Source organism: Cavia porcellus, unplaced genomic scaffold (genome assembly GCF_034190915.1).
Source record: "Cavia porcellus strain 051 isolate PalLab524CR breed Dunkin Hartley unplaced genomic scaffold, mCavPor4.1 scaffold_3, whole genome shotgun sequence".
In the NCBI taxonomy this organism is placed as follows: domain Eukaryota; kingdom Metazoa; phylum Chordata; class Mammalia; order Rodentia; family Caviidae; genus Cavia; species Cavia porcellus.
This window is the reverse complement of record NW_026947486.1, coordinates 27,391,646-27,404,174: the sequence shown is the minus strand read 5'-3', so window position 1 is coordinate 27,404,174 and position 12,529 is coordinate 27,391,646. Positions and strand designations below refer to the sequence as shown.

Here is a 12,529-nt window from a genome sequence, read left to right as displayed (position 1 = left end):
GCTTCAGTGGTATGAGGGAACATGGGCATGTCAGTTTAAACATGTGGTACTGGGGCTGGAGGTTTAGTTCAGCGGCATAAGCACCTCCCTTGCAAGCAGGCAGTCGTGAGTTCAATCCCTGGTACCAATAAAAAGGAAAAAGACAAAAAAAATCTGGTACTACTGGTAACACATACTTGAAGGGCTCTGATGAGCTTGCTAAGGATGATAGCCTTCAGTTAACCTAGTTTCTGCAGGTGCCTTTGAATAAACATGGTTATTACAATTCCAGGATTGCAGTGTGCATTAGGGAAGAACTTTCATTTTCTGTTGTAGTTCACATAAATGAGAAGCTCTGAGAGATGGTGGGGGGAGGATGGAGCTGAGAGGAAAGGTAGGGTTTGAGAAAAAGTAACATCCAGTATTTCCCAGCTTACAAAATAAAAGCATTACATAATTGTGTGTTGCAAATAAATACATGAATTATCATTCTGATTTTATGGAAATATTTCATAATTAATATTATTCCTCATCGATCCAGCTTATATTTATCCACTGCTTGTTTCACTAACCTGAAAAGGTGCACTTTACACTTAAACTAATCTCATGCTTTTATTTTTCTCTTGAGTATGGTGTCTTTTCTTTTACCTTTAGTTTAAAGCTGTGATATGCATTCACTGCCTATTATTTCTCACTTCTCTTCATGAAACCACTAACTAAACCTTAGCTCCTCCAAATTTCCTTCTATCCGTCTATAATAACATGTCAGGGAACAGTGGAGAGCTGTTAAATCCAATAACCTGCCAGCTATTTACCTAGCACCTACCAGTTGGCAAGCATGGTTCTTAGTGATTGGAATAAATTTAAAGTTGCCTCTTATTTGCCCAAGACCCCTTTGTGTTCTACCACTATATGCATCATTACATTTCCAGTATCCCCATTCAAGTCTGTGTTGTCTCTTGCTTGATGCTTTGCAAGATTTCTTGAGGGTTCTCTGTACTCTCACTGCCTTCTATCTAACCATCCATCAGAGACATCTTCCAAAATATAGACCTGAGCATTGTTCATTAACCTCAAGTCTCAATCCTTACAGAACTCTTGGCATGATATTTAAGGCTGCTGATGATCTTCACTTGTGCATTTTTTTTCTCCCAGTAACTTTTCTCTGGGAGACACCAGGCACATCCTATTACTTGCATTTGCCTCCTCCAAAATTCTTCTTTGCCATTCAAATGCTCTTGTTGTTCTCCACATTTACTGTACTCTCCCATGAATGTCTGCTGCATCCTACAAGGCCCACTTATGTGTCTTTCACTTTAATGAATCTCCTGATTTCCTCAGTGGGCATTTCATTGCTACATTTCGCTCATTGAAAGACCTGGATGTTGTCATTCTGAAGGCTTGACTAGGCTCAGGAATTACCCACTGAATGCCAATGTGGCCCTGCCAAAGCGCCTCCATGTACACAGTAGATAAACATGTATCTGTTTGGACATGGTTGGGAAGCATAACAACCCATACTTATGTAAAAGCCTCTCAGATGTGGGTGCCTGGCAGGTGTCTGTGAGTTAAACTGACAAAGAGCCCCACTGATGATTCTGCTACTCATTCCCAAATTGAGTGAGTCATGGTGTATGTCTTCTGGTCTCAACCCTTCTTTGTTTATGGGGTAAAGATGCAGATTTTGCAATAGCGAGAACTAACTTATAATCTTGCCTTTGCCCACAAGCTTGTTCCCTCATCTCTCTATGAAATGTCTTCATGAGCTTTGCATCATAAGAGATCCTCTTTCAGAGTCATCATAAATGTAATTTTGTTTTGCTGCATACATGAATTTGCAAAGGCTTCTGTACTGTATTAGCACGAGTGCTATACTGAAAATTGGGAGACTAGTGAGCTTTGTAATGGTCCATCAAGGTAAATATTCTGATGCTATGACTTTTTGAGCAATCAGGAAAATGGTGAGCATGATTTATATTTTATGAGCCTTCCTCTCAATCTTGAAGCATTTTGAAGTCTCTGGAAAAGAATCTGTTCTTTTTCTGAAGCCAAGTGTAGTAAGGTAAATGCTCCTCTATGTAGATGCCAGTCTCAACTCTCAGGACAATCTACTATCCAAGAAAAGGCTTTTCCTCCCAATGGCTCTGTCAGTACAACAGTTCACTAAGTGGGATACTTCTCATGAAATGCACTCACAAACACAAAGTTTAACAAAGATCAGGGTGTACAGTGTTAAATAAAGAGCATTATTGGCCTAGAAAATACTACCATGTGTGAGTTTTTATATATTCTTTACTGGATTAAAGAAGGCTAAACACTTCCTCAAACCTCATTATGTCATAACAGCTCATTTAAAGTCTTCCTTTTGACGTGAGTAGTAAGTAAAACCAAAAGAAGACTTTTTTCCATCGTCTTGTAGCATTCGGTACCTTACTTTTCTACACATAAAACTTTTATGTTTCACAAAATAATGCATCTTCTATAACTGCATTAGAAAAGATATCTCCAAAGTAAAATGTCTCAAACTAAACATGCATGCCATGTGCATGCGTGCACATGCATGTACACACACACACACACACACACACATATTTACAACTGATTATTGGTGCTGGCATTCATCCCTTAAGGGAATGTTTTAAAGTCCCTTGAAAATAGTTTGGTGGTTTAGCTCAGTATTGCAAGTGCCTGCTTGTGTAAACACATAGTCATGAGTTCAATCCCCAGTATCAAAAAAATAAAAATAAAAATTCTTTGAAAACATTACATATCAATGTGCAACTGTCTCTTTTTTATTATTTAAAAAGAATGAAACAACAAAACACATGAAGAAAAAAGGATAGAAATAACACAGAATTACAGAAAAATATATTTAATAGTAAGAAATCACTAGTTGATAAGTTACATATTGTCATCTTAGAAATAGTTATTCAGCTCAGAAATTAAAGCCTGTAAAGTGACATTCAAATAGTGACACTGCCAAAAGTTCTGCTCAATGATCCAACAAAAACTTAGTAATATGGTTAACAGTCTTACACACTTGTTTCTTATCTTAAAGGGGTACGATTAAACATATCAAAACAGAACAAAACAGTTCATAAAGAAACAAATGCAGAAATACAGATATCAAAGCATGTCCACTGGAGATCTTCACTGTCTATATTGTTGTCTCTAGCTTCTTCCAAATAGTTGTCCCCATATTCGCACATATTGAATACCTACTGCATATTATAGAACTAATCAAATCGTTACAGGATGATGACGGCTTTTTAGGTCTTCAAGATCTGACATTGGGGAAGTCAATAATGACTACCATAATGTCTCTCATTCTCTTCGTAGTAACTGTCCTTATCTTTACATATGCTGAAATTGAACTTAAGAGACTAGACTAATATCACTCTGAACAGTGAATAATACTATTGACAGATTTTATATCATACTGTTACAGAATTAGCATTGGGTTTCTTAGTGTCTCTTCTTCAGAGTATCTGTTCATTACATCTTGCATTATATGATCTGTTCCTGTAAATAGTTTAAAAATTCTTCCCAGGTGTGAATTTCTACATGTATGTCTATCCTGTCTGTATTATAGGGAAAAGCAGTTCATAACAAGACAACTAAAACATTCCTAGAAAAACATGTAATGAAAAGGCACATAAGACCACAATATTAGGTGATCTACCATAGTAACTATGCTTTGTCTTGTTATTTTCAACAGACTTGTCCTCATCATCAGGCTTAATATAGTGAAGCATAGCTATTTTTATAAAAAACACAACTTTGAAAACATTGTACGACTTGAGAGTGGTTAATAATCAAAACCGGTATGGATATCTTTTACATCTTGTCATCTTCAGAGTAGTTGCCTCTACTTTTAGACTTGATACTATCGAGCATACCAAATTTGAATTAAATCAGCCAAAGCAAAACCGTGGTCTAACAAACCAGATTCAAATAAGATCAGTCATAGTAAGACAATGGAAGTAATACAGGGTTTCAGTTTAAGTTAATAGGAAATTAAGGATAGTTACACCATGGTGTAACCTGCTATTTTGTGGTTAGATGTCTGTGCCCTCAAATCTGATATGAGTGGAAAGACTGGAACAAAATAAAATCAAACTAAACAGAGCAATAAGACTACTGTGGCTTTTAAATCCTGATACACTATTAACAAAGACCTCTGCCTTCCCTTTTTAGGCTATTTTTCACCTTTCCCCTTCTCAGGATGCTTTGTATATTTTGGGTCTCACTAGGCGCCTTAGGTTTTAGATTAGGGGGCCAACCCGTTGTCTATCTGAGTGTTGCTGAACTTTCCTACCCCTGAGCTTGATCTTGAGCTGTACTCCTTTACTCACTAAAGTCATAGGGTTTTCCTTCCTTCCAGCAATATAGTTCTATACTGCCCAAAAGTGTCATACCTTTCCAATCTATCTGTGGCTGCTGGATGAGTTGTCCCTATTTCTCTCCGGTTTCCTGTCACATATAGCTTTGCTTTCTCGTCTTTGACTTTCAATGTATTAACCCTTCTTCATGTTGAGTGTATTTCCCACTCAGAGCATCTCAAGGGAGGCTGCCTCCTAGTGTGTTTTTTTTTCAATTTTAGTGTATCAAGGCTATCTATTTAAACATTGTAGCTTACCGTCTCTGCCTGATGTCTGCTGCTCCACTTTACTGCTTTTGTTTGTCCACCTTACACCCTCATTCCATTGTCTGCCCTGTTCATTGAGGCCTCTCTGCCACTGCTGCTGGAATCCTGGTATCCCTCTCCCTCTCTCTCTGGAATGTCCTGCAGCATTCTTTGTAGGGTTGGGTTGGTGGCTGTGAACTCCCACGGTTCCTGCTTATCTTGGAAACATCTTATTTCTCTATTAATTTTGAGAGAGAGTTTTTCTGGGTTCATCAGTCTTGGTTGCAAATTATTTTCTTTCAGAGCTTAGACTATTCCCCACCCCCCCCCGCCCCGGCTCTTCCCGATTTGAGAGTTTGTGCTGATAAGTCTCTTGTTAATTTGATATTTTTTCCATTGTAGATAATCTGCTCTTTTTCCTGGCGGTTTTTAGTATTCTGTTCTTTTGGTGGATTTCTGGAATCTTGATTATTATATGTCTGGGTGTAGATCTGTTTTGGTTGTAGGTGACTGGAGTTCTGTATGCTTCATTTATCTGGATATCATTTCTTTTTGCTATGATTGGGAAGTTTTCCTTTGCTATATCTATGAATATTCTTTGTATTTCATTTTTGTTTACTCCTGCTTCCTCACGCACATGCTTTATTCTTAAGTTATGTATGCTTTTTTCATCTTCTGAACTTTGAATTGTTTCTTTCTGATTCCTCCTTAATTTTAAGACATCTTTTCTTTCATGATCATATATCATAAATCTATCTTCAAGTTTCAAAAGGCTAACTTTAGTTTTTGTCAAGGCATTTTGCCAGTTTTCATTTTCCTGGTAATCTCTTTGGATCTGTTTCATGTATTCTAGATTATGTTTAAATTATTCATCAGAGGTTTCTCTTTATTTTCTGAGTTACTCTGTTCTTCCATCTGTGTTCTCTTGGAAGGGGCTTATCAATTCTTTAACTAGTCTTTTTATATCTTGCCTCACTTGGATCAGAAGTAAAGTTTTAAATTCATCTATGAGTTCATAAAGGTATTTCTTCATGTCCACTGATGCTGTTTCTAGTATTGGATGGTTACTGCACTGGTTCTCTTCTGTATTTACTTCTCCTGGGCTTATTTTCCCAAGTTCAGCAACTGTAGATTTTTTGTTTTTATTTCTGTCTCTGGTCATGTTTCTGGTTTCTTTCAGACTGGTGTGTCCTGGGGGTTCCTTGCCCTCTCTATATTGCTTAGGGTCTTTCCAAAGCATGCTGACTGGAGATTTTGCTGCCCTCCCCAATTTTCTGTTATTTGAGGTACACACAGGGATGCAGGGATGGTGCAGGCTAGCCTTGAGCCTCTGTGCCATGCAATCTGCAAGTTAGGTTGTACCTTGTGGACATACCAGAGTTGTGACAGTTTTGTATCTGCTTATTGGGTCCCAACCAGAGGCGCAGCTCAGCCCCAGCTGACCCTGCCAGGTTTTTATGTGCCAGGGGCCGCTGGATGATGTCACCATGTCACTGGGCTCTGCCCAACTCCAAGATGTCCTCCAGGCAGTGACAGCAGCCTCAGGACCCAGTCCCTAGCACTCACCAGGAATCAATGTAGATCTTTCTTTTGGGTCCACTGCACACTGTGCTGCAATGTCTTCACTGCATTCCCAGCATAGTGCAGACTGGTCAGAACTGTGTGATGTCCAACTTTGGAGCCCAGGAGCTTCTGGCAGTCTCATTTGTCAAGGCCAGGTTGCTCTGACTGCTTTGTGGGGGCCCCAGGTCGCTATTTCCAGCAGTCTCCGAGAGCCAATATAGCTCTTCCCCTTGGATCCACTGCTCATTTCACCACATCCTCTCATTAAGAGCCTGGGATTTGCTGACTCCAGTTATCCATAGCCATGGTTTCAGCATGACCTTGGATCCTTGGGCGTGCCTAGTACAGCGCTGAACGGGTCACAGTGAGCTCTTTGGGCTTTAGCTCTACACTCACACTTTTCCTTCCTTTTCCTAGTTTTATTTTTCCTTTCAGTTACCGCCTTGGTTAATAAAAATCGTTATAAATTCATCTTGCCCTCTCCATGTTGCCATATTCTAGCATCTGGTCTGATTTCTTCTTCTGGGACTTTGCATTCAGCCCCCTAGGAAGCCACCATTTTTTGAATGTGCAACCTTCCTAAAGGGTAGCAAGGACACTTTTCTATATTAGCATAAACACAACTATATATCAGTATTGCTAATGGATCAGAAAATTCCATAAATCTATGCAGTCCAGTTGAACTGATTCCCAGATTGTTTTTAAACATTTAGTTGCTTCCAGTTTTCAGCAGTTAAAATGCTAATAATGTAGATGCTGTGTCACTGAACATTTTCATTTATGTTTCTATGTGGTAGTTTAAAAGGTTACCTCCATCACAAAAAAAATTATTTTTTCTTTATAATGATTCTACAGAATCTCACTGTGTCTTGTGAATTTTAATGTGCTTTTCCAATTTTAAATGGTAGGCTCAGTTCCCTTTTTACATGATTGTCCCTATCATGTGAAACTGATATACTGTACTTTTAGATGAGTATTTGGTACATTAAAAAAGGTTTCTCGTTCTTATATTATTTTTTAAAACAAGTATTTTTTTATTTAAAGAAAGATTAAACAAAACAGAAAATAGGTAGAAATAGTACATACATTCAGAGAAAAAAAAAGAGTAAGAAATCACTAGTTGATGTTGTCGTTTTACAAATAGTTGTTCAAGGTACAAAAATGGAACATGTAAAGTGGGAATTCAAACAGAGAGATTGCAAAAAGTTATAATCAACTGTACAACAAAATCTTAGTAACATGGTTGTCAATCCTATACATTTAAACATACATGCAGTTATCCATATCTTCATTTATATTTAGATTAAACAAACTAAAGCAGGTTAAAATCATTTTGAACAAAGAATAATAGGATTGCTGGATTTCACTTCATGACACTCTGATCAGCACTGGATACTGTAGTGTCTTCTTTTTAAAACTGAATTTAAAGAAAGCCTAAAAAAACAGAAAATGGGTAGTTATAATACATACTTTCAAAGAAAAATAAACAGTAAGAAATCACTAGTTGATGATTACAGATTGTCTTCTTCCAAATAGTTATTTAAGATACTAAATTGGAGCATATAAAGTGGGGATTCAAACAGTGAGACTGCAACCAGTTCTGTTCAACTATCCAACAAAAACTTAGAAATATGGTTATCAACCCTCTACACTTAAACATATAGGCAGTTACCCATATCTTCAATTATGTTGACTTTCAATAAACCCAAGCAAGCTAATATCACTCTGAACAAAGAATAACACTGTTGCTGGGTTTCACATTATGACACTCCAGGATCAGCACTGGGTATTTTAGTGTCTCCTTTTCTCCAAAGTATCTGTTCATTTCATCAGTTGTCATAAGATCAGTTCTCATAAACTGTTCATAGATTCTACACATACATGGGTCTTAACATGTATTTTTTTTAATTTTGAAAGTAGCAATTGTGTAACAGCATAAGACAGAACAAAGCCAATAGAGACAATGCTGTGAAATTGGTACAGGATTTCACAGTAGGATACTGGGATAGTAGTACTAAGTACTATGGTATATCTCTTTAATTTAACAATAGCTATCTAGTCAATTATGTATCATTAAATCAAACCAAAAATAGAACATTGTAAAACGAATTGAGAACACTGAATAGAGCAAAAGAAATATAACAAAAAGTGAAAACAACCTATGCTTCAAACAGAAGATAGAAGGAAATCCCCCATATTTGCTATACTGCATATGGTCACCCTCCCAAGAGATGTTGAAATATCTATCCCCAGTAGGTAAGGGGGGAGGGGGCAGGTGGAAGAAGGGTGCTTGATTTTCAGCTCCCATGGAAGTTGGCTCACAGGTAGTGGTTCTCCTGCAGGCCCAAACTACAGGTGCTGATCAAGAGGGCAGGTGAATAAGCTGCCCGAATCCCTCCATGGCCGAAATTCTGGAACTCTTTTCTCTTCCTGGCCCTTGTTGTAGATGCTTACCAGGAGGGCAGGTGAATAGGCTACCCAAATCGCTCCATGGCCTGAACTCTGGAGCTCTGTGCATTATTTTTCAGACAGCACTTATACAAAAAAAAAAAAAAAAAGTCAACTAAAGGGAACCAAAGTGTTTGTAGTGGGTTTCCTCATCAATGTAATAGCTTACTTAATGTTTGAATACCCATAACTAAATCACGTTTTGACCATGGATGTCCCAGAATTTTACTTACAGGACTAGCAAGCTCTTTGCTATAAATTTCACTCTGAATTGTTTTTGACATCTAGGCTTTAAGTCACTTTTGTAGCCATCATTAACTGATCTCACTCATGGCTCCTGTTGCCCCCTCTTTATCCCTTTTATGCACAGTTCTTTTAACGTGTGAGTACATTTGCATAAAGGTAAATATAGGTTATCTATTGATACTTCTGGGTAAACTTGTTGGGCAGTTGCTCACACAACCAAAGTTTAGCAGTATCTAATGACCAAAGGATCCTAACTATCTTTGATTTAAATGTTTTTTTGTTTTTGTTTTGGCACTGGAGATCGAACTCATGACCTTGCACTTTTCAGGCAAGTGCTTGTGCCACCGAGCTAAATCCCTGGCCTATCCTTGGTTTAAATCTTACTAAAGTTACCCTTTGGGAAGAATCTGTTATAAGAAGTGCAATGTCAGCATTGTTAAATATCACAGTTCAGTAAGGGTTTTTGCTGTAGCAAACTGGTCTATGCTGATCAAGGTCACTGCCCAGGCACCACCCATGGGAAGCCAGTCCCCCCCCCCCCGCCAGTTTTTCCCTACTCAGAAACCTTTTGTTGGAACCTAGTCCTACTAGTTTGTCACCCTAACCCGGGGGGAAATGAAGATAAAAGACAAAAGGACACAGAGTCAGTTTAGCATGTAGGCAGACAGGAGACTCTTGCCCCTAGCAGGCAGTGGAGCCCTGAACATCTGGCTCACCCTCCTTAAAATAACATAAGATTCACCATCCTTCCATTATCCCTTAGTATATGCCCAGGTAAACAACCTGATCACAGCTGCATTGACTTTTCCCCAAAACCTGCCACATGTCATTTTCAAAGGAACACAACCTGCTGCCTTTCACCTTTGTGCTCTCAGAGGAGGTAGATTAGGCCTTAGCTCTCCTTCACTTGTCTCCCACATCTTACCATGACTCTGCCTTTGAAAATCTGTCTTACTTTTATGGACCTGATTTCTAGTAAATTCTGTAGCATCAACTGAGGCTTTCCCTTGGAAGGTGAGGACTTACATCTCTGATGCAGCTTAGTGAAATAAATGGTACAAGGTAGGGCAGACGCTATGTGAAGGGATAGGGAATTAAAAGGCCTGTGCTTGAATCCTTGTGCTGATGCTTCATAGTTCTGTGACTTTGAGACTTTGAGGATCTGTTTCTTCATCTGGAAAATGGAGGCCACTCATCCCAATTTAATTTGTAGGACCATTGTCAGGGTGAGGAGAACTAGCTTATGTGACTGTACTTTGTATACTGTTAAGCCCAGGGCAGGGTTTGATGCTTCCATTCTCCAAGCTACGTAAGGAAAACATGTATAGTAGCACAATACTGATCATCTGTCTGTCTTTCTTTGTCCATCCAGTCCTCAAGCAATGACAGTGGAAGAAGTGGGAGCAGCATTATTAGCCCAGAGAGTGCAGGTGGACCAGAAAACAGCGTAAACCAGGTTATTGCTGAACGCAGTCCAGATAGCCCTCGGTCCTTTCATGAGGAATATGCACTGTGCCAAGGTCCTTACTCGTGCATCAACCAGATTTTGAAGGAGGCTCACTTCCACAGCCTCCAGCAACGCAGGCAACGTCCAACATGATGTAGTAGGGGCTCCTCATTCCAAGCTAAGCCTTGTTTATAAAAGCAATTGCACACTCACAGACACATATAAGTCTGCCAGCTCTATTCTCTATATTCTAGTCAATAGATTGATGGGCCATTATTAATTTGGAATTTCACTTCACTGCTGTAATTTCAAAGGGACTTGCATGAAATTTTTATAGGATTCTTTTCACGTTGGGCATCCACTTCATGCTATGGTAGTACTATGAGAAATCCTCACTGGTACAATGAATCCACAGTGTGTCCAATTCATATTTGTTTCCAGTTTGTCAGTTAAAATCTCTCTACTTCAAAACAGTTTTACTTTAATATGGTTCCTTGCTCCTATAACTTGAAAAGCCTAGGGAAGAGTATATCATTTTTTAATTTATAAAAAAACCAAACAGGTGCAAAAAGAACCCAAATCTTAACTTTTGGTTCCATTTCACACCGAAATGAAATGCTTTCCTACAGCTGCTTAGAAGAGAGATGCTCTACTGAAATTGCCCTCTACTTTTAATGACCAGAATGAGACACAGGGTGAAACTGAAAACCGCTCTTTAGTAATAGTCTCAATTCTTCATCTTTCTAAGGAGACCTTTTCTAAGGTTCTTGTATACTCAGGTACCCTCTGTATTCTTAATCCTCCAGAATGCATGCTTCAGGATTAGTAGAAAAAACTACACAATTCAGTTAGAAGACAAGTGAGTGATAATGTTATGGCCTAAACAGAAACTTAGTACATTGGTGGCACTGTCTTCTCATTTATTATTCCTTCTACTATGTCTTCAGTTCATGTTGATAAAATGGTAGCATCTTGACCTGATGTCTAACAAAAAAAATTGTGAAAATATGTAGGACATCTGTACACTTTATGCTACATAGGCCCTTTCACAGAAATTGGGATGGCCAATTTCCATCATTAAGATTTCAGGAATTTGCCGGGTCTGGTGGTGCATGCCTCTAATCCCAGCACTTGGGAGGCTAAGACAGGAAGATTGCAGTGGGTTCAAGGCCAGCCTGAGCTACACAGTGACACCCTGTCTCAAAACAAACAAAGAGACAGACAGACACACAGAGACTTCAGGCATTAGAATGGTGTACAAAAAATGAGCTGACATACCATTAGAAGAAGCACGCAGCACTATTTCCTTAGAGATGAATATGTCCTAGAGTTCTAATTGTGTTGAAAAAAATTGGTATGGTAATTTCATAGATGTTTCTGCTCCCTCAGTGGTTACCTTATTAAGGGTATGATTTTTTCTAGGTCAGATACCTACACTGGAACTTTATTAATGTGTTATGGCTTGTATCTAGATGCCGAGGCCTCATGTGATCTCTCTTAGGTGTTTTTAGAAGTGGCTGGATCTAAGGTGTATGATGCTGGGACCATGAATGTGATGCTGGTGTGATGCATGGTGTGATGCTAGAATTAAGGCTGTCCAATGCTGGGTGTGAGTGCTCCTTGCCCTAAGGGGGGGATCACCTGGATAGACTATACACCATAAGAAGAGGGTCGCTATTTGTTTGTTGCTTTGCTTGTCACTTCTCTCTTGCTACCTCCTGCCTGACATGAACAGTTTCTCCTCTGCAATGACCCCGTGGATCGCTACCATGCCTTGGAGGCAGCTGATTATGGACAGAAACCTCTAAACACTGTGAGCTATAGTAAGTCTTATCTCCTTTAACTCTAGCCATCAGGTATTTTTGTGTCAGCAATGAGAAAAGTAACTAAGAACCTGGGGAACATTTACAGCATTACTGACCTTGAAGTTAGGAGCAGGAACGACTCCATTCTTTTGCAATTATGTGTTTTGTGCAGAACACTTTTCCCTTGTGGCCTGTGTCTCCAATATTAGAAAGGCATACGACTGAAAAGAAGATGTTTGAATTCTAAAGAGTGTTATGTTTCGGGAAAAGAGAAAAATACAAGCCTACCTTTTTCTCTGTAGCAATACAGTGCACAACCAAATAATAAAGAAGGCAAGGTATTTGAACTCTGAAACCACATGTACATAATATAACTTGGGAATACCATGAAGAATGCTACAGGCTTAAACACAT

The 12,529-nt window shown here is 38.9% G+C and overlaps 1 protein-coding gene across 6 annotated transcripts in view; it reads left to right on the top strand.

Moving 5' to 3' along the window:
* LOC134475440 (protein VCF1-like) overlaps positions 1-12,529 on the top strand; it is a 161,006-nt gene that overhangs the window by 80,523 nt on the left and 67,954 nt on the right. Inside the window, exon 3 of one of the 6 annotated variants that reach the window (XM_063245983.1) lies at positions 10,236-10,575. The exons of the other annotated variants lie outside the window; for them this stretch is intronic. Within the exon in view, the coding sequence (XP_063102053.1) occupies positions 10,236-10,463 (228 nt within the window). The 3' untranslated portion in view covers positions 10,464-10,575. Of the gene's footprint in view, positions 1-10,235; positions 10,576-12,529 lie in introns of those variants that run through there. 6 annotated transcript variants of the gene reach the window in all.